We start from the raw sequence: 21539 nt of genomic DNA, 5'->3' as shown, positions 1-21539 counted from the left end.
ACCAGAGTATCCAAGGGGCTTGGGTGGAAAAGAGCTTGGCCTGGCAGTGGTGGCACACACCTTTAATCCCAGCACTTGGGAGGCCAACCTGGTCTACACAGTGAGTTCTAAGAAAGCTAGAGTACACAGAGAAACCCTGTCTTGAGAAAGAAAGAAAAGAGCTTTACTGGTAGGAAATCTAGGTGGCCAGGTTTTTTCTGACTCCTTCTGTATATAAATAGGGATCTGGGAAATTGTGGCCTTTGCCAGGATAAAGGTCAAACCCACTTAGTTCTCATGTGTTTCTGATGGGACAGTTGCTGCTTCTCTGGAACACTCTTGAGATAGTTCTAGGAACTTCAGAACATCCCTAAGAGTTCTTAAAGAGAGATAGCACACGCAGAAGAGTTAAAGAAGCAGAGAAAACGCTATAAAAAGTTTAAGGAAAAAGTCAAAATTTAGTTTTTATAAATGAAAATCTGATTTTTATAATAAATTTAATCTGGATAAAAACAGTGTAAATTTGAGGCTATTGGGGGAAATGGTAAGGTTCCGATTAAAGGAAGTAACACTCAGAGGCCTGTCCCTCCTGGCTTGATCCGTCTTGTGGTATCTAGCCTCCAAGAAGCTACACTGGGGCTAGGCAAGTAGGGAGGGGACAAAGCGGACCAGCCCGTGGCCACCTTCCACATCTCCCACTTCCAACTCAGGCATGGCCCCATATTGTTGGCCAGTTGTGAGCACTATCCTTTCCAAGGCCTGGCTATATAGTTGTCATAAGCAGCTTTCTTCGTGTCCCTGGACGATGGAGTCAGTGAGGATGTTATTGGAGACTGTGTCCTGGGAGGTGAGTGGATTCGCCATCCCACTCAGTGCCACTCACTGCCTTCAGAGCAAACATTCCCTAATTATAGAGTCAGTGTGTTAGCACTGGAGCCAAGACTCGGCCCCTCCAGTCTGGGGATCATTAGATGAAGTACTCTTCCTTCTCTCTGTCCTTGGCTGAGTCACTCTCCATCTGGAGGATGGTGCTGGGCTCGCCTTCTGCGGGCTCATAGGTGACGTAGCTGCCTTTGTTCTTGTACAGGTAAAAGAAGATCAAAGTCACCACCGAGAGCAGGGTAAGGAACACCACAGTGATCACGACTGGGAAAGGAGAGGGAGACATGTTTGAGTACTTTACTGGGCCAGTCAGGTCCTCTCAAACCCAGCTTCCCTATGACACAGCAGCCAGAGTCTCTTGGTATTTAGCTACCATACAGTTTAACTCCCTCTCAAACCAGTTCCTGATGATCATGCTAGAAACCAAGGGGGAAACAGCTGATGCCAACAGGAAGGGTGTTTTAATACATAGCTTCCCATGAGAGTTTCTTTTCCTCACCCACTCAACAAAACCACACATCTCCTCCTTCAAACCCACGCACTGCAGCTGAGTATCTACATGCGCCACAGCCTGTTCACGGCCACTCCCAACCTATCGTTTGTTGGTCATGTCTCTCCATCTTTCACAGCTCTGCATGTGTGAGACCTACATGCCAGAAGGAACCCAGTACTGGAGTTGGTCCCTTATGTGGCTTTTCCTGTATGAGGAAAATCTCACACTGGGTTCCAGGCCCAGAGGCCCCTTGGACTGGTACACTGGCTTTCTTACCTGCAATGAGCGCTGTGCTGGCCTCTTCAGCTTGTGGGGACAGGGTCTCATGGGCCTGAAGAACTGGCGTGGCCATCAGTTCTGGGAAGTTGGAGGGGGAAAAGGAAATGATGAGTCCTTTGTCCTTGCCATTCTGTCACTTCACCTTCCTGTTCAAAAGCTCAGTGGTTCAGAGCACTGTCTGCTCTTCCAGGGGTCCTAGATTTTATCCCCAGCAAGTCCTTGGTGGTTCACCATTATCTGTAACTCCAGGTCGAGAGGATCTGAACTTCCAGCCTCTGGGCACCAAGCAAGCACACATGTAGTACACAAACAAACACACAGACAAAACATTCATATACATAAAGATTAAAAAAAGTTTAACTAGTATCTACAGTAACTCCAAACAATAAACTGGAACAAAGATTAAAACAAACCATTTCCAAAAGACAACATTTTTATGAATTTTTCTCTAATACAGTGTTTAAAAATGGGGACTTGAGCTGGGCATAGTGGTGCACACCGTTAATCCCAGCACTTAGAGGCAGAAGTAGGTGTATCTCTGTGAGTTCGAGGCTAGCCTGGGCTACATAGTAAGTTCCAGAACAACCAGAGCTACACAGTAAGACCCTATCTTGAAAGAAGAAGAGAGAGAGAAAGAAAGGGGCTCTTGGTTGGGAGTGGTGGCACACACCTTTAATGCCAGTACTCAGGAGGCAGAGGCAGGCAGATTTCAGAGTTTAGGTCAGCCTGGTCTATACAGAAGTTCCAGGCCAATCTGGTCTACTGACTTAAGAAAAATAGGAGGGGGTTAGTTTTTGTTAGGTGTGGTGACATGTCTGTAATCCCAGCACTCAGGGCTGAGACAGACTGACTGTTCAAGGTCCCCTGTGCTATACATAGTCCCAGGGTTCTGTTCTCGTATTTGTTGAATAGGGTTTTGAGTTTGAACTGATTGATTTTCAAATGTGATCTGTCCTTTTCAAGCTACTCCCTTGGGAAAAACATCACCTAACCTCTGCCAGCATCAGTCACTTCAGATGCTAACAGTACAGTACCTAGTTTATAGGCTGTGACATAGAGACGCGAGGATCCGGCCTCAGTCACTTTGGATGTTAACGGCACAGTACCTAGTTTATAGGCTGTGACATAGAGACGCAAGGATCTGGCCTCAGTCACTCGGATGCTAACGGTACAGTACCTAGTTTATAGACTGTGACATAGAGACGCAAGGATCTGGCCTCAGTCACTCAGATGCTAACGGTACAGTACCTAGTTTATAGGCTGTGACATAGAGACGCAAGGATCTGGCCTCAGTCACTCGGATGCTAACGGTACAGTACCTAGTTTATAGGCTGTGACATAGAGACGCAAGGATCTGGCCTCAGTCACTCAGATGCTAACGGTACAGTACCTAGTTTATAGGCTGTGACATAGAGACGCAAGGATCCGACCTCAGTCACTCGGATGCTAACGGTACAGTACCTAGTTTATAGGCTGCGACATAGAGACATGAGGATATGGCAGTATAAGGAACACATCAAATGTTGAGTGTGTATATATGAATATATTTGTACCATGCAGCATAAATGTATCCTGTACATCTTTCCATGTTCTACATACTCTTTGTGAGTCCCAGGCCTGCCAGGGCTAGTGGGACCTGTCTACAGCAGAACAAATGCACACTGTGCATCTATCTTTAGCAAGTTCTGGGGATCGGGACCTGGGTGATTATGCAGGTACAGCACGCTGCCCACAAGTCATCTCCTTGGCCCTACATACCTTTTATAAACATTAGTTTTCAGTAATAAAATATACTTACCCTGCCCCAAACCTTTTTCTCGTGGAATATTACTTTAACTATGCAAAGATGTGTTACATTTGTTTATGCTGCATTGGTTTAACTGTGTAAGATGTGTTGCTGCCTAAGGTACCTGATTGATCTAATAAAAAGCTAACCAGCCAATAGTTAGGCAGTAGAGGGATAGGAGGACTGGTGGGTAGAGAGAATAAATAGGAGAAGAAATCTAAGCTGGAGGAACGAGAATGAGAGGCAAGAACAAGGGAAACAGAGGGAGACACCTGGGGACAGCCAGGCAGCTGCCAGCAGCGGAACACAAAGTGGGACATACAGAATGAAAGAAAGCTTGAAGCCCCACGGCAAAACATAGATGAAGAGAAACGGGCTAAATTAAGTTATAAGAGTAGTGGGACAAGCATTCATAACTAATATTAGGTCTCCGTGTCTTTATTTGGGAGCTGGTTGGTGGTCCATAAGCAAGCCTGCTCTACCTTTCACTTCTAGGATGGGCTCTGCACTTTAACAGGCGTGGAACAGGACTTTCCCCACCACTATTTCCTGCACCCCACCCTGTGTCTGTCCGTCTGTCCCGCACCCCACCCTGTGTCTGTCCGTCTGTCCCGCACCCCACCCTGTGTCTGTCGGTCTGTCCCTTAAGCTCCAAAGCCCAAGTCATTACTCAGAGTCAGGACATTATTAAACTGTGGTCTGGAAACTTGTAGGCAAGTCTTTTTTAAGGTCTTTCTAGGTAGCCCCACTAGCCTGGATTTGCTCCATAGCCCAGGCTGGCCTTGAACTCACAAAGATCTCCCTGCCTGTGCTTCCCCAGTGCTAGGATTCAAGGTGATACCACAGTCTTTTCCTAATTAGCATTTGATGTAACTGTTGAAGAAGTAACTTAGTAAAGGTCACTGCAGGATAGAGGTGTCAAGGGAGGACATGCTGGTCAACTCTGGAGTCATCATTTTCTTCAATAAATAATTTATTAAGTCTGGTCTAATGCTCAAACCTATAATCAAAACCCTCAAGAGCCTGAGACATTGGGCTCACAGTGAGTTCTAAGGCAGTCTGGATACAGACTATGAGACCCTATCTCAAAAAAACTGAAATAAAAGAACAGAGATGGGAAGCAGAGGAGGGAGGGTGTGGGATAGAGGGAGAGAGGGACAGGGGAGAGGGAAAGAGAGAAAGAGGGAGAGAGGGAGAGAGGGATGAAAGGAGGGAGAGAGGGATGAAAGGAGGGAGGGAGGGAGGGAGGGTACACACAAAACTAGCAGCTCTGTGGCCCACCTGCTTTGCCAGGAACTGCGCTAGGCACACTGGGAACAGACCAAAGCAGGACCAGCTCCACAGTGCTTACACCCCACAGGTCCTATCATCGCTCTCTACTGCAGAAAGTCCAACAAGGAGCACCAGCAAGGACTGATCTGGTGGTGTTCCTGCTGGGAGCGACTTCAGGGAAGCAATGTTTGATGGCACCAGGACCGGGAGTGGAAGTGACTACTGTCAGCAGAGCCCAGGTCTTAGGGCCGGCTGTGGCACCACTGAGCACGGGTAAAGGGATCTCAGCTGCTGTGAGCTGGGGCAAGAACAGGTCAAGGGCACTGAGGGTCTTTTTTTTTTTTTTTTAACGGAGGCCAACAAGAGCCTCAAATTCCCCATGATCCCATAACTGAAAAGCAGCAGGAGGTGAGCTGCCGAGAGACCTTCCAATCCATGGCCAACCCAAGGTGGGGGACCAGGTGGGGTAAGACAGGGTCTCTGCAAAGCCCTGGTTGTCCTGGAACTCACAGAAAACCGCCTAATGTATGAGAGGCCAGAAGACAACTCGAGGAAGCTGGCTCTCTCCTACCACAGGGTCCAGGAGACTGGACTCAGGTCATCCTGATGGCTCACACAACCTATTATTCTGTGAATCATTAAAACAACATTGCAAGGCTATTATGTGAATAAAGCAGGAGAACACCTGAAGAGTTGGCATGTAACTCAGCTGTAGTGAATGCACGTGGGCATGCACATGTGTGTGTATGTATGTGTGCATGCATGCATGTGCACGTGCAACTCCAACTCCAGGGGATCTAGTCTCTATGGACACTCATAAGTGCACACACATGGAAGTGTGCATGCACACACATATAAAAAATCACAGTAATAGCGCTCTTAAAATAAGACGTCCAGCAAGATGGCTCAGCAGGAAAAGGCACTTGCTGTATAAGCCTGGTGACCTGAGTTCAAACCATGAGACCCTGTAAAGGCTTTGAGAGTTCTTTAGCCAAGAATGACCTTGAGCTTCTCACTTTGCAGCCTCCCCCTGCTACTGCGAGGGCAGGCATCACCCGTGCTTGTTTTTACGCAGTGCTAGGGAACAAACTCGGCTTCGTGAGGCCTCTACCATACCAGTCATAAGGTTTTTAAATTTACTTTTTATGTTATTTGTTTAGAGACAGGGTCTCACTATGTAGTTGCTGTGGGCCTCGAATTCAAGAGTTCCTCCTGGCATTTTGGATTAAGAGGTGTGTGCTCCCATGACTGATAGATTTTTCTTTTTTTAAAGATGTATTTCTTTATTATGTATACAGTGTTCTGCAGGCCTGTATGCCCACAGGCCAGAAGAAGGCAGCAGATCTCATTACAGATGGTTGTGAGCCACCATGAGGGTGCTGGGAATTGAACTCAGGTCCTCTGGAAGAGCAGTCAGTGCTCTTAACTTCTGAACCATCTCTCCAGCCCAGATTTTTTTTTAAATGAAAATGGTCTCTACTCAAAGTGAAACAGTAGAGCAGCAAGGTAATGCACAGGCCTTTCAGAGGTAGAGGCAGGAGGATCCCTGTGAGCAAGGCCAGCCTGATCTACATAGCCAAGGCTAAATAACAGACCTGGTCTCAAACAAAACAAAAAATGAAAGCTCTAAAACCAGGGGCGAGCTGTGAAGACTGGCCAGCACTCAAGGCTCAAATGCTAGTCAACATTTTTAGAGAGGTAGCTACTGTCCTTATCTGGAGTCTATGCTAAAGGTCCAGAGTGCTCACGGTCTACCCACTCCTGTGTCCCTGTAATCTTCTCATTCCAGTATGATTTTGAAATGTGAGCCATCTACAAAACAACAAAACAAAACAAAACACGCACATCAAACTCTCGAGCAGAAATGCCAGGTTAGAAGCTGCCAGAGACTCCAAGAACAGCAGCAGGAAGCTCCAGCAGTTCGGGGTGGCGGGCAAATGACAAGGGCAGTCTCAAAGCGTTGTATTTGGGACAGGCAAGGGAGGGGTGTAAGGCTCGAGGTGTGGCCTTGAAGGTCTCAGGGTAGACAGGAAGCAGGATCTGGGTCTCTGTCTCCAAATGAAGAGCTGCTTTTTCAGTAGGGAGCAAGAGTCACGGGACCTGAGGAAGTGAGCTCAAGAAAAGAGAAGCTGAGCTGGGCGTTGTAGGACAGTAATTCCAGCCACTGGGAGGACTGAGACAGTCTGAGGCCAGTGTGGACTTCATAATGAGGCCTTGTCTCCAAATCAGGAAGAGGAGAAGGGAAATGGCCCAGGAAGCACAAACACAAAAGGATGAAGCAGCACTTACAGAACTTGTAGCCGATCTCTGTCCCCCTGCAGGGATTCTGAGAGGCGCCTGTGCAGACAGAGGGCTGCAAACCGGCTAGGCTTGAGGGGTCAAGTTATTAAGGCCTGCTTTGGGGGTGCTGAACTGGAGACAGCAAGCACTATGAGTCGGATGGCTACCTTACGAGAAAGCTGTTACAGACTTCTTATGTTCGGAGTCCAGGTTGACAGACACAGAAATTAAAAACTTAAGCCAGGAGTGGTGAGAAACACTTATAATCTAGGCTGAGGCAGGAGGATTGCCTCAGGTCAGCTGGGGTTCCACAAAGAAGGTCTGTCTCAGTACCTAAAAATGTTAATTCAATAGCTAGGAGTAGTGGCGGATGTCTCTAATCCCAGACCTCAGGAGGAAACAGAGCTACATAATGAGACCCTGTTTCAAGAATAAAGAAAGAAAAAAGTTAATTCAGTAAGTATTGAGTGACTGACTGTGAACTCTGTGCTAGGTTCTGGTCACGAATCAATGAACAAAACAGGCAAGTTTACCTAGGCCATGCATCCACCGAGGAGCTGCTGAGATGGCTCGGTGGGCAAAGGTGCTGGCTGCACAAAGATAGGATCTGATGGCCTGGGTTTCATTTCTGGAACACGCATAAATTGGCAGGCAAGAAGTGATTCTACAAAGTTGTCCTCTGACCTCCACAGGTGTGCAGGGCACCTGCGTACACACACACACACACACTTTCAAAACCGAAAATAAAATCCATTCAAGAGTACTACTCTGAAAACTGAGGCAGGAAGATTGAGAGTTCAAAACCAGCCTGGGCTATATAGCAAAACCCTGTTTCGAAAAACAGACAAGTCAAACAACAACAAAACCCATCTCCAAATCCCCACCTTCACAGGGCTCCTAAACTGAAAATGCGCTGCGGTGTGCAGTCTGGATTCTGAGTCAGTGAATGGCGTCACTAGACACTCACAGCAGCACTGCTTCCGAATCCATGGGTGAAGCAACCCCAGTGTCCATCAGGAACCACATGAACAAAATGCAGCTAATGTAGACATGGGGTATTATTTTGCCTTAAATACTGAAGGAAGTTGCCGGGCAGTGGTGGCGCACGCCTTTAATCTCAGCGCTCGGAAGGCAGAGGCAGGCAGATCTCTGTGAGTTCGAGGACAGCCTGGTCTACAAGAGCTAGTTCCAGGACAGGTTCCAAAGCCACAGAAAAACCCTGTCTTGAAAAAACAAAACAAACAAACAAAAAACCCAAAAAACAAAAACAAAACTGAAGGAAGCGCTGGGGAGAAAGGCTCAGTGCCTAAGAGGGCTTGCTACTTTTGCAGGGGACCAGGGTTTAAGTTCCCAGCACTCACGCTGTGGCTCACAACCACCTGGAACTCTAGTCCTGGCTTCTGAAGGCATACACATACATAGAATAGAACTGAAGGAAGGAAGGGAATTCTGATGTGTGGTACAATACAGATAAGCCCGGAGGACGTGCTGTCAAGTTAAATAAACAAGGCACAAAGGACAGACACTGGACTGGACTGGTAGTGCACAGACTTGAATCCCAGGAGACAGAGGGATCTCAGAAATGGAGGCTAGCCTGGTCTACACAGAGCAGAGTCCAGGGCAGCCAGGGCTGCACACTGGTACCCTATTTGTTTTAAAGGCAAATATTGTATGATTGCATTTATATTGATTTCTGATGACCTAGAGTAATCAAATTCAAGAAACAGAGACAAAACATTTAACAGGTAGAGTCTGGGGTGCTGAAAAGTGTAGGTGACAGATGTCCTTAAATGGCCCAGACTGAACATTTAGGACGGGGCTGAGGACCACGTGTTTGCCCAGTGCATGCACGACTCTGTGTGTGGTTCCCAGCAACACACGTAGACACAGTACATTTTGTTATGATTTAATCACAAGTTTAAAAACCTTCTCTTTGCCTGATGGTAGTGGCACATGCCTTTAATCCCAGCACTCGGGAGGCAGAGGCAGGTGGGTCTCTGAATTCAAGGCCAGCCTGGTCTACAGAGTGAGTTCCAGGCAGACTCCAAAGCTACAGAGAAACCCTGTCTCGAAAAACCAACCAAACAATCAAAAACCAACCAAACAAAAAACCAAAATGCCAACAACAAAAAAGCAAAATCAACCCTTCTCTTTGCAAAATGTATGCATCTGTGTGTGCATAGGTGCACTGCCTATATGTCTGTGTGCATGCCTGGGACCCATGGACGCCTGAAGAGTGTTGGGACTTCCAATGCTTGAGTTGCAGAAGGTTGTGAGCCTCCAAGTGAGTTCTTAGAATTGAACCCAGGTCCTTTAGAAGGAAGTCAGTGCTCTTTTTTTTTTTTTTTTTTTTTTGATTTTTGAGACAGGGTTTCTCTGTAGTTTTTGGTGCCTGTCCTGGAACTAGTTCTTGTAGACCAGAGATCCGCCTGCCTCTGCCTCCCAAGTGCTGGGATTAAAGGCGTGCGCCACCACCGCCCGGCCAGGAGCCAGTGCTCTTAACCACTGATCCAGTTCTCTAGTCCCCTTCCCTCAAAGACAAGATGTGTAGCCTGGGCTGTTTTAACACGTGTGATTCTCCTGCCAGCATAGCCTGCACAGGTGGTGTTCTGAGAAGCTCCTTTCCCACATGTATAGAACACAAGGGAGGATCACAGAGGGAGGGTCACAGGGAAGAATCACAGAGGGAGGAATCACAGAGAGAGGACCACAGAGGGAGGGATCACAGAGGGAGGATCACAGAGGGAGGAATCACAGAGGGAGGATCACAGAGGGAGGAATCACAGAGGGAGGATCACAGAGGGAAGAATCACAGAGGAAGGCTCTGTAAAGAACAGATTGGGATTGGGGAGACAGAAAATACAGAAGAAGTAAAAGGAATACCATGGTGGTTGCTGGTTCGAATATGTGGAAAACAAGCAGGAAGAGGGCAGGGCGGTGGGATGTGGGAAAGAGCTGCAAATTTAAATAAGAGAGTCGTGGAATTTTCCTGAGAGTTTCCCTGAGTAAAGACCTGGAAGATGGTGATGGAGGCAGCCATGCAAGCAGTGGAGACGCAAAGTCAAGGTTCGGCTGTCTATGACCGCTGGGCACCTGGGCTGGAGTGCAGGCAACATGTTAAAGGGGCCACGGGGAGGCACCTTGGAGGGAGCAGCAGGGAGAGAGGGAGAAAGAGAGAACCAAGTTCCCAGTCTCAACCGACAGCCAGCAGCAACTCTCAGGCCTGGGGAGGGCACTGTGGACTTTCCGGTCCACTGCAGCTCCATGCATGAATGCAGGAGATCCCATCAGCAGAGCCGTGAGAAATTATAACCTGCTTTGATTTGTTTTGTAGGGCTGGCTGGCAACTGAACCTGGGTTCCTGCCCATGCCAGGTGAAAGTGGCAGGTGCTGGGTCCAACTCTTTCAAACCCCAAGCGGCTGCTGCTATTTTAAACAAATGAATTTTGGGTTGTGTTATGTGGCAATATGTGATTCCAACAGATTGATTTTAAGGGATCCCTTTGACTGTGGCCCGGCTAACAAGCTGATAGTGAAGATGAAGGCAGACCTGACGCACACTGCAAATGGGGAGCCCTTCTCTAGCACCTGAAAGCCTTGACCGGGTCTGGCAGTCCCGGTCAAGAGTGAGAAAGTGGCCAGATCTGCTGGAAAGCAAAACCCCATAGGACTGGAGATGGGATGGAGAACTAGGCTGTTACGTGGGATGGAAAAGCTCTCAGATGAACGGACTGCGGATGGGGCATGATTGTTTATCAGATATCCAAGATGTAAAGAATAAATCAGTACTAGTGATTAAGAAATGGGAGCTGGGCAATGGTGGCGCACGCCTTTAATCCCAGCACTCAGGAGGCAAAGGCAGGCGGATCTCTGTGAGTTCGAGGCCACCCTGGCCTACAAGAGCTAGTTCCAGGACAGGCTCCAAAACTACAGAGAAACCCTGTCTTACCCCCACCCAAATTAAATAAATAGATGAATGAATGAATGAATAAATAAATAAATAAATAAAAAGGTGGGTTGGGGATACGGCTCAGTGTAGAGGACTAGCCTTTCAGTGCGTGGCCCTAGGTTTTGTCCCAGCACTGTGAGAAATACATACAGGAAATTTTAAAAGTCAGGGCTGGAGAGATGGCCCAGCGATTAAGAGCACTGGCTGCTCTTCCAGAGGACCCAGGTTCAGTTCCCAGCTCAGCACCACATGGGACCTCACAACTGTCTGTGACTCCTGTTCCAGGGGAAATCAGACACCCTCACACACACACACGCAGGCAAAATACCAATGTGCATAAAATAAAAAATAAATCTTAATAAGATTAAAGTCATTAGCATACTCAAAATAGGCTGGGGGAGATCAGTCACACGGTAGGTAGGCGGGTCAGTGCACACAGGGTAGGTAGGCGGGTCAGTGCACACAGGGTAGGTAGGCGGGTCGGTACACACACGGTAGGTAGGTGGGTCGGTGCACACAGTAGCCAGGTCAAATAAAGCCTGGACATTACTGCATTTACCACAGAACCCACAAATGACCTTCACAAGACAAGTTTTGGTTGAATGCAAAGCTGTGGTTTAGGGCAGGTTCAAGAAAAATGGAAGGAGGAACTGGAGGCAGACTATAAAATGTGTGTGTCCTGCCAAAGGCCAAAGTCTTATGTGTAAGGACTCTTTGTCTTACTGTTTCTGGTCTTACAGTCAGCTAGACGCCAGCAAGCCCCAGGGATCCCATCTCCACTCCCAGCACCAGAATGATGGGCCTGTTTTACTCTGTATCTGGCTTTTTCTGTCAGTGCTGGGGTCTGAGCTTGGGTACTCAGGCACAGTGACAGAGCCATCCCCACTCTCATCCCATAACTAAACATTTTTTCCTTTTTGACAGCATTTAGCAATATAGCCGTGGCTGGTGCAAACTCAGAGATCTGCCTGTCTGTCTCCCAAGAGCTGGGTTTAAAGGCCTAGCTCGAAGCAAACCCTACAGAGTTCTTCTGTACAGGTGAATACAGAAGTGGAGCAGCCGCTGGAGCCTGAGGGAGCTGCCAGCCAGGGCTCTGTGCGCACTCAGGAATGACTCACAGAGCAAACAGTTCCCAGTGCACAGCTGACAGGTGTCTAGAGCCATGTCCTCGAAGAGATGGGATCTATGCAGTGACAGGGGACTGGCTGCACACAGCTAATCCCTGTCAACAGAAAGCAGAGAACATGGTACAGGAAACGGGAGATGGTGGAGGGGGACATCTCAGCAGGAAATGGGAGATGGTGGAGGGGGGGCCTCAGCAGGAAACGGGAGATGGTGGAGGGGGACATCTCAGCAGGAAACGGGGAGATGGTGGAGGGGGACATCTCAGCAGGAAACGGGAGATGGTGGAGGGGGGGGCCTCAGCCTCAGCAGGAAACGGGGAGATGGTGGAGATTCCTTTCTAGGGACTTTGATTTGCTCAAGGTTGTCCTTACGAGTGAGGATGGGAAGCGCTGAAGGAGATTCAGAGGTTCACATGAGGTTTATACACCGGTGGTTTGACCTTAGGTGCCCTGCTGACCTTAGTTGCTTTTGAATCGATATTGCAAACCAGGGCAGGTCCATAGCCTCCTCTGAGTGCTGGTATTACACGCATGCGCCATCACACAACTGACTAGTTACGACTTTTACGAGGAAAACAGACAACAACAACAAAGTAATCTAATCCAGAAAGCCTGGCACCTAAAGAAGGCAGCCGGGCTGTGGGTGTCTCGGTGCTAGAGTGGGTTCTGCACACGTAGGCCCCAACTTGGATCCCCAGTTCCTGTCAGGTTTTCCAAAGAAAGAAATTTGCTACTCTCTGTCTCCCCTCGGAGTAGGCAGGTGCGGGGCAGAGCGCCTGGCAGTGGGCCAAGAGCCTAAGGCTCCGCCCAGATCTGCTCCCACACCTTTCTTTTTGTTGACCCAGATACTAGCTGATTTCTTTGTGTCTCTGTCTTATCAGGAGGTTTCAGATCTGCTGCCACCTGAAGTCGCCAACCTGCTTATTTGCTCTAAGCCTGCCCAGACAGGGGCCACTCCCACCGTCCTCCTTCCCACGGGAACCCCCTCTGGAGTTCTGTCCCTCTCTCCTGCCTCTCCTGTGCCCGGATCGCCGGCCGCTGGGTGAGGGAGACCTGGATGGAAAGGTCACAACTTGCGGGTAGCTCCAGCCTGGCACGGTCTTCTTGCTTCTGTTCCGATCAGCTGCACCATGGGAAATGTTCTTTTTCTTTCTTTTAAACTGGGAAATCACTGAAAATTTCTTAACTTTCTCAAAATCAGTTTTTGCTTTGATAAAATAAGAATAAAACTTGCTTGGTGTGTTGAGAACTAAGTTCAGTGAAAAGTTGTAAGTGCCTAATATATGGTGGGGGCCACTGGGTAGTAAGGGTTGGGCTTCCCCTGGTGGGGTGGGCGAAGTTCCCAAGGCAGGGCTCTGATCTGTCCTACTTGTAACAGGGCAGGCTGACACGTGGTCCAGCACCTTGGTCCACAGTGGCCTCAGGCTTATGGAAATGTCTTTTAATGATTGCATTTTAATGACTTTTCCTTCAAAATCAAGAAAATGAGCTTTTTAATAGTATTAAGATTGTCGTATCAGCCAATTAATTATTCATTACAGTATTTTCATTCACAAGAACTCATTATAAACATCATTATATTTGGGGGGTATTGAGACAGGGTTTCTCTGTGTAACAGTCCTAGCTGTCCTGGAACTCAATCCGTAGACCAGGCTGGCTTTGAACTCACAGAGAATCTCTTGCCTCTGTCTCCTGAGTGCTGGGATTAAAGGCAAACATCATATTAATGCTACCATAGTCTTAACCTGGAAAGGTTGAAAAACACACATTTTAAACTTTTGTTTTTAGACAGGAAAGAGCCCACCGGGACATAGGGAGTCTCATGGTGTGGTGCAGAGTGGCCCAGCATTACTGAAGGATTTCTTAGGGACTCCTGGCTGAGGAGGACGGATGTGAAGATGGAGTACCCGGGAGCTGGACCCTTGCATGGCACCCTGCAGGGAATCCTGCCGATCTCTAGTCTTCTCTCCACTCCTTGGATGCAGGATCACTCACATCTGGTGTGCAGGAAACTGCACATCCTAAAATTCTACCCCGCTCACAGCTCACAACACTTGTACCAAGAACATAAACACACAACTCAACAACACAACTCAATTTTTAAAATGGGCCAGGAGGCAGCAAGATGGCTCAGCAGGTGGGGACACTTGCCGCTAAGCCTGACAGCCTGAGTCCCTGAAAGCCACATGGCGGAAAGTTGTCCTCTGACCTCCACATGTATGTTACAGTATGTGTGAGCACAAGAGCACACATGTGCACAACATGAATAAATAAATACTTAAGAAATGAGCATAGACACTTCTCCAGAGACACCCAGGTGACCAAGACCATGTAAACGTGTTTGGACATCACAGTGATTAGGGAAACAATCAAAGTCACAATGAGATACCGCGTCTCACACACACACAGACAGCTAGCATCACACTCACCCCAAATAACAAGTGCTGGAGAAGATATGGGGAAACCAGAACCTTCGTGCACTGCTTGTGGGGATATAAATAACACAGCTATTACAAAAAATTGTATGGTAGTTCTTTTAAAATAACATATAATTGCTATATAACAACTCCACATCTGGATGCATATCCAACAGGTTAGAAAGCAAACAGCAACCAGATATTCACTTGTGTGTGGCTAACAGAATGCACACACATACAATAGGATATTACTTAAAATGTAAACCAAAGGAAATTCTGACACATTCTGACACATGCTACAATATGGATGATCCTTGAAGGCACTGCACTAAGTGAATAACAGACACAGAGCAGATACTGAAGATCCCTGTCCTCTAGAGAATCTCGTGCTTAGCTCATCTCCCCACTCACAGCCTTGGCCCACCGGCTAGCCGTGCTCTGTCTGTCTGTCTGTCTATCTCTTTGCTCCCCTCTTCTCACCAGATAAATCGGAATCAAGTGCCTCGGATTTACTAATCCCAGGAGGAACTGCCCTAGATTTGCCTTCCCTGGGGTCCTCCCTGTCTTCAGATCAACAAAAGCGACTTCGTAGCGAAGTGAGCCTTTGTTCTGAAAAATGAGACTCTACATAAGAAAACAAAGGATGTAGATCAAGGTTGGTTCCTCCACCTGGCTAGCACAAGGTGAGAACAATCAACACGTAAATATCTGTCACTGGGCCAGCCCCCGCCTGATTGGGAAATGAAAGGTAAGAATCAGCTCATCACCCAAGAGCACTGCCAGCGTCTCAGGGGAACAAGAAGTGAATTATAAGGTGGGGTCTCTTTCCGGGGTGGCAGCTTCTCTTTCCGGGGTGGCAGGCCACCACCAGGCTCCTTGCAACACTCGCCTCCCCTTTCTGACAAGGTCTTATGTAGCCCAGGCTGAACTTGAACTCACTATGTAGCTGAGGATAACTTGAATTTCTGGTATTCAGGCCTCTACCTCCCAAGTTGCAGGGAGAAGGGACCACAGGCAGAGGCCATTACAGGTTCCACCCCACAGGATTCATTCCACACAGAGATCAAACCCGCGCTTGGCAAGCACTCTACCATTTGAGCTACATCCAAGCCCTCTTTAGAAGACTCTTTTTTAGAAGACTCTTTCCCACCTTCAACTACAGGGGTGAATGTAAAATTGGTTCCTTTGGGCTTAAAAGAACCTAATGAGTCCAGGTTACTATCAGAATCCAGAACTGGCTAGGTCCAGATGCACTAAAGGGCACATTATAGTTGAAACCCGCTTCCTCCGGAGGCCTTTTCCTGTGTGAGGGAGGGAGGGAGGAGGGTCTTCCAGTCTACACTGGGGCTTCCCGGACTGGTTCAGGGGTGGGATGGGTGTGGATTGTTGAACAGTTTTCGTATTCCATTTATTCCATCACTTACCTCCAGGAGAAGGTGTAGCCGGTAGGCTGGTCATCGCTGCTGCGGGCAGAGTATCTAGCAAGGTCAGTTCTGTGGGAAGAATGGAAAAGAACGCGGTAGATGGGGTCCTGAGGTTGCATGGCCTGGAGATCCCAGCAGAGCTTTCGGCGCCAGGTTTTCCTAAATCCCTCCCCCCTGGACGTGTCTCCACTCTTCCTTTTGGTTCTCCCTGAGGATCTAATCAATTTTCATAAGCAAATCCCTCCGCAAGAGCAGATCCCCGCCAGGGTTTATCTGGGACGTGTCACGTTGGTGACTCTTTCCCCAGGTCGCCCCTTTTACCAGGCCTGGGAAAGTCAGGCAAGGGTTGGCAACTGAGTAGCCGACCGGGTTCCGCCCAACCGATCCGGGCACCACGTCCACCTGCATTACCTGGAACCCCGCGGAGCCGGACACTGAGTCCACCCGCTCTCCGGGGACCCCGCGCGTCCGGTGCCTGCGCCCTTGCGGCCGTCGAGGGTCCCCGCAGCCGCGCGCTCCCCGCCCCGGGTCCGGTTCCAGCCGCCGAGAGCGATCCCGTGCTTCCAGGCTTCCCCGCCGTACGCTCACCTTTCCAGTCCGACCAGCGACGGGGCAGGGCCGGGCGCCGCGCGTCCTTTTGAACTCGCCGTGGTGGGAGCGGCCGAGATTCGCTCGCCCAGGCCGCGCCCGGGACCCCGAGCCGAGCGGCTGCCGAGCCCGGGCCGCGGTGGGTGGGACAGGAAGGAGCGCGGGGCCGCCCTCGGCAGGTTCCCCCGGGAGGAAAGGCCACTGTCCGGAGCCGCCCTCCCTCGTGCCCGGCTTGGCTGGGGGCGCGACCCGCGGGAGCGCAGTCCCCCGCGCGGACCCGCCGGTGTCCCGGACCGCTGCAGGTGACTTGGCGGGAGCTCCTCTCCGCCCTGCGCCGGCCAAGCGGGGCGAGAAGCCAGGCCCCACCTGCACCTTCCGCGTGCGACCTTCGTGTGAGGCCGTGGAGCGTGGAGAGGGTGAGGGGTTTGGCTGAGGTCTGGGCAGGATTAAAAGTCCCAGCCCAGACACTTGCTAGCTGAGTGGTTGTGGGCAAATCCCTGAACACCTCGGTAGTCCGGCTTTCTCATCCCTAAAATGGGGACTGAAAGTGGTAATTCCTGTAAAGCCATTTCACAACCCTGGTCCTAGCCCAGGGCAAGTGTCTTAATTTAAATATTCATCTGTGCTGCACTTTAGCTGCTGTTTGACTCACATCAGTGGCAGGAAATGCTCCCAAATTAACTAGAGGAACCGAGTGACTAAGAGGATGTAATTCTATACAGCACGGGCTCTGCACTTGGCCCCGCTGCGTAAGCTAGCACACGTTGTTACGTCTGATTGTCTTCCTGGGGCAAAGCTGTGTGAACCCGTGGTATTACTATGGGGCTGGGACCAGGTGATTAAAGCCTCACCTGGATATTTATGTGCTCAATAAACACTGAGGGTCGGACCTGACAGTCACACCTGGCTCTCTTAAGTGTCCTTTTTCTTTAAAATATAACCTTAAATGTTTGCTTTGGGGCAGAGGGTAGTTGGGGAAAGGCTGAGTTCAGCTTCCAGTACCCACAGGGTGGCTCACAACCATCGGAAATTCCAGTCCCAGGGAATCTGACGCCCTCTTCTGGCCTCCACTGGCAATGCAGGCACACATAAATTATTTGCTGGGTCTGGCGAGGCACTTGCCTTGTGAAGTTGACAGCTGAGTTTCATCTGTGGAAACCACATAAAGATGGAAGGACAGAACCAACTCCACAAAGTTCTCCTCTGATGTCCATGCATGTTATCAATGCATGTTGTCCATACACGCGCATCGTGCACACACACACAAATAATATTTTCCTTTTTTATTGTTTTGTTTTTCGAGACAGGGTTTCTCTGTGTAGCTCATTAATTTTTTCAGGGGCTGGAGAGATGGCTCAGAGATTAAGAGCACTGGCTGCTCTTCCAAAGGTCGTGAGTTCAATTCCACCAATCATATGGAATCATATGGCTCACAATCATCTGCAATGAGATCTGCTGCCCTCTTCTGGCCTGCAGGCATACATGCAGGCAGAACACTATACATAATAAATAAACCTTTAAAATTTTTCAGAGGTTTACTGATACATGACTTTCCCCTAGGCATTTAAATACATTAAGAAGCAGAAGGCTGTAGGGAAGAAGGAGCCATTATGCACACGTCGAGCTCCAGACTTGGCATCAAGTGAGAAATTTGTGAGCGCCTGTGTATCTCGCTCTTCAACTTTACTGTTTGACGTACCCTATCATCCAACTGTATCATGTCTGTAGAGCTCTCTGCAGCACAGGCCGGCACCAGATTCTGTCCTGCTGCCTCAGCTGTGGCTGTGTTGGGGCTACAGGTTGGCACCTCACACCCAGCTCTGGTCTGTCCTCCGTGGAGAGGCATGGGGACAGATGATGGGTGAAATGTAAGCCCCAGAAACTGGAGCGAGCAGCCTTTTGTCAGCTGACCTCTAGGGGCCTGGGCACAGGAGACACGTGATAGTTATCTTCCCCTCATTTTATTGGCTTCCGTGTGCTGCTACTGGGGTGGTAGGCTTGCTGTTCTTGCCTTTTTCCCGGACAATATGTGGATAAATAGTTTGGTTCCCAGCTGAGACTTGTCCAACCTAGCTAAGCATATGGCCCTTCCTTCTCCCCTGCCTCCTCAGAGATGGGAGTAAGATCACATGCCAATAAAGTGCCACATTCACAGCCGAGTGCCCCCTTCCCACTGCAGCTGTGTCTCTGCTGAAGCAGGTCTAGACTCCTCCCTCCCAACAGACCGGAAGTTCCACAAGGTGGCTATGGCCCACTCCCCGAGAGCTTCCCATTGCCAGGGGAGGAGAGTCAGCAAACAAGAAAAACCAAACCAGAAAGCAACAGCCCTGTAACAGGAAGCTCAAACTGGACTTCTCAGGTGTTTTGTTTCATTTTAAAGGCAGGGTCTCATGTTTCCCACAGTGGCCTCAAAATTTCCTATGCAGCATGTCAGGGTGACTTGAATGTCTGACCGTCCCCTCCTGCAGACTGGGCTGACGTGGGTGCCACCATGTCGGCTTTATGTGGTGGTTTATCAGGGCTTCATGAATGCAAGACAAGCAGTCTACCAACTGAGCGACGTCTGCTGCCCCAGAGGTGTTTGCAAGATGGTGAAGGTGGAGCACAGGAGGGGCTTGCGCTCCCAGCCTCTTCTCGACCCTTCAGCGGCCCCCTAGTTACACCTGGCGGTGTGGGACTTCCTGTCTATGTTGCTTTATTGGTCAATGAATGAAGCTGCACCACGCCCAAAGAGGGCCGGTACCTTAAAGGCTGAAGGAGTTCCCACAGACTCTGATGGCTGCAGGAGGGAGTGTTTTCTAAGGCGGGCAGTAGGGCATTTGAAGATCTCTCTTGAGAAGCACACGGCCTCCCGGCCCCAGACTACTGTTCAGAGTAGAGAAAGCCTGGGAAGGACATGTTTTTTAAACAAGATAACAGGGCTTGATTGCAGAAAAATGATTTCTATGGGTTTGGGTCCAGGAAAGCATGCCCAGGGAATGGTTTCGACACTCCCTGTATTTACCATCGGGTTTGTGCCTGCTTGCTTGATGGCCACTGTGTATGTCCACAAGTTCATCACAGGGCAAGGAAGGACTGCTTACTACCCTGCAGGGGTGTCTGATGTAGAAACCCAGGCACATCTGTGCCCAGTCCTCTCTGGGTATCAAAGGGCTTGGGAGGCACTGATGAAGGAAGCATTTTCCTGATGGATGAAAAAATAACTCAGTTACTAGACTCTCCCTTTGATAGATTATACACTATACACATAAGTAAAATGGAAAAAAAAATCACTCCCAAATAAAAACACAGATCCCCAGCTCCTGTACTGTCACACCTACTACTGGAGAATCCAATATTTCAAATTCTGTGTCCTGTCCCTGTGTTAGGGGACTGGGGCCCCCTAGAATTAGTGTTTATAGCACAGGACATAATTCATGTATAATAAAGTCCATGATAGTCCTGTACAGTTGGGTAAGCCTCCACCCATGTACATACCCATTCAACCATAATAGTAAAAGTGATGGTGTTTGTAATTACTGTCCTCTGAAAAAGGCCCGCCTAACTCCCAGCCCCACCCCTTCCCTCCTGTCATTAGAGACGCCATGATGCCATGTCATCCCTGGCCCTGGCAGTGGCAGTCATGGTTCCCATTTCCCTGCAGTAGGACAGGCATACCGTACAAAAGGAACCTGCCAGGTTCTTTCTCCAGTGTACCAGAGGATCTGGACAGGACTTGGTGCCAGGCAGGAGGTAGCCGCAGCTGAGCCTGGGCAGCAGACCCCAACCCTCCAAAGATTCCATGGGCTGGTCTCATCTTTCCTGCACCCAGCTGCTCTTACTATGAACTGCCCATCTGTCAAGGTCTCCTCCATTGCTTCATTTTGTTCACTTCTTGCAAGCAGAGGGTCCAGATAAGCTTCCTTCTGTGTGCAGTGACACTGCCACGCTCATTTCTCAAGCTTAACCACGAGGAATTTCTCACAACTGGTGTTCGCCACGTGTCCTCCCGCAACCCACTGCTAATCTGCAGTTCTCACAGTACACACTTGTAGTCTTAGCGTGTGGAGACGGAGGCAGAAGGATCAGAGGTTCAGAGTCAACCTGGGCTACATGAGACCCTGTTTCAAAAGGTCAAAAGGGAAGGAAAAAAGAAAGAGCAAGCAGGAAGGTAGATGGTGACAGAAAGGACTTCTGGGTAACTGTTTGCACAGAATTTCGCACTGAAAGCAAGGACAGGGCTCAGACTAGCACTCTGACCCCGCACTTCATGTCACTCCCACCATGGTACCATGTCTGTGCCTCCCCTCCTGTGTTCTCTAGCGGCTTCCATCTGGCTCAGGCCCCAGTTCACACAGGACTGGACTGCACAGATGGGCAGCTCTGAAAGAGAGTCCTTTCCCACAGTATTTGCTCACAGGAGTGCACCAGGGTGGAGGGGTACTTAGACAGGCATTTGGCCAGGAGGTTGGTGGACAGGGATCACGTATGACTAAAGCATTCTGAACCTGGGGCAGAAATCATTACAGTGGAAAACTGGTGTGGGAAGTCTTCTGTATGTATATGTGTTGCTTTTATTGGTTAATGAATAAAGAAGCTGCTTTTGGCCAATAGCTTAACAGAATATAGCCAGGCTGAAAGAGATAGATACAGAGAGAGTAGGGAGAATCAAGGAGAAGCCATGTAGCCCCCAACAGACGCAGACGCTGGGCAGAACTTTGCCACTAAGCCACAGCCATGTGGCAATACACAGATTAATAGAAACGGGTAAAATTAAGGTGTAAGAGCTAGCCAATAAGAAGTAGAGCTAAGAGCCGGGCGGTGGTGGCACACGCCTTTAATCCCAGCACTCAGGAGGCAGAGGCAGGAGGATCTCTGTGAGTTCAAGGCCAGCCTGGTCTACAATAGTTAGTTCCAGGACAGGCTCCGAAGCCACAGAGAAACTCTGTCTCGAAAAAACAAAACAAATCAAAAAAGGGAGGTAGAGCTAATAGGCCAAGCAGCGATTATTTAGGGGGTCTGGGCAGCCGGAATGAATGAGCAGCCTTTCTACAACAGAAAACAGTGCTCAGGGCAAGACTCCACAC

At 49.2% G+C, this 21539-nt stretch overlaps 1 protein-coding gene and 1 long non-coding RNA gene across 3 annotated transcripts; one reads left to right on the top strand and one right to left on the bottom strand.

The window, feature by feature from the left end:
- Positions 1-417: 417 nt before the first annotated feature.
- Smagp (small cell adhesion glycoprotein) lies at positions 418-16607 on the bottom strand. Of its 2 annotated transcripts, none has more exons than XM_048446286.2 (4): positions 16474-16607; positions 15886-15954; positions 1631-1711; positions 418-1125 (listed from the first exon to the last, which is right to left on the bottom strand). In XM_048446286.2, exons 2-4 carry the CDS (start codon positions 15917-15919, stop codon positions 947-949), a joined length of 294 nt encoding a protein of 97 aa, XP_048302243.1. In that variant the 5' UTR covers positions 15920-15954; positions 16474-16607; the 3' UTR covers positions 418-946. The 2 variants fall into 2 exon arrangements, with proteins under 2 accessions (XP_048302243.1, XP_048302235.1); XM_048446278.2 differs by lacking the exon at positions 16474-16607 and adding an exon at positions 16297-16430.
- Positions 9663-13297, top strand: LOC125408188 (uncharacterized). The gene is made up of 2 exons (XR_015735706.1): positions 9663-11623; positions 12926-13297. It is a non-coding gene; the product is annotated as an uncharacterized LOC125408188 (long non-coding RNA).
- Positions 16608-21539: the final 4932 nt, after the last annotated feature.

Source organism: Myodes glareolus, chromosome 19 (genome assembly GCF_982192425.1).
Source record: "Myodes glareolus chromosome 19, mMyoGla1.1, whole genome shotgun sequence".
NCBI classification, from domain to species: domain Eukaryota; kingdom Metazoa; phylum Chordata; class Mammalia; order Rodentia; family Cricetidae; genus Myodes; species Myodes glareolus.
This window is presented reverse-complemented; position numbering and strand designations above follow the sequence as displayed.

Excerpts from the sequence above, each read along its gene's own strand:
- Smagp (XM_048446286.2), bottom strand. The coding sequence starts at position 15,919 with ATGACCAGCCTACCGGCTACACCTTCTCCTGGAG. Across the intron at positions 1,712-15,885 it reads GGCTACACCTTCTCCTGGAG|AACTGATGGCCACGCCAGTT; the intron begins GTAAGTGATGGA and ends CCAACTTCCCAG. Across the intron at positions 1,126-1,630 it reads CAGCACAGCGCTCATTGCAG|TCGTGATCACTGTGGTGTTC; the intron begins GTAAGAAAGCCA and ends CTCCTTTCCCAG.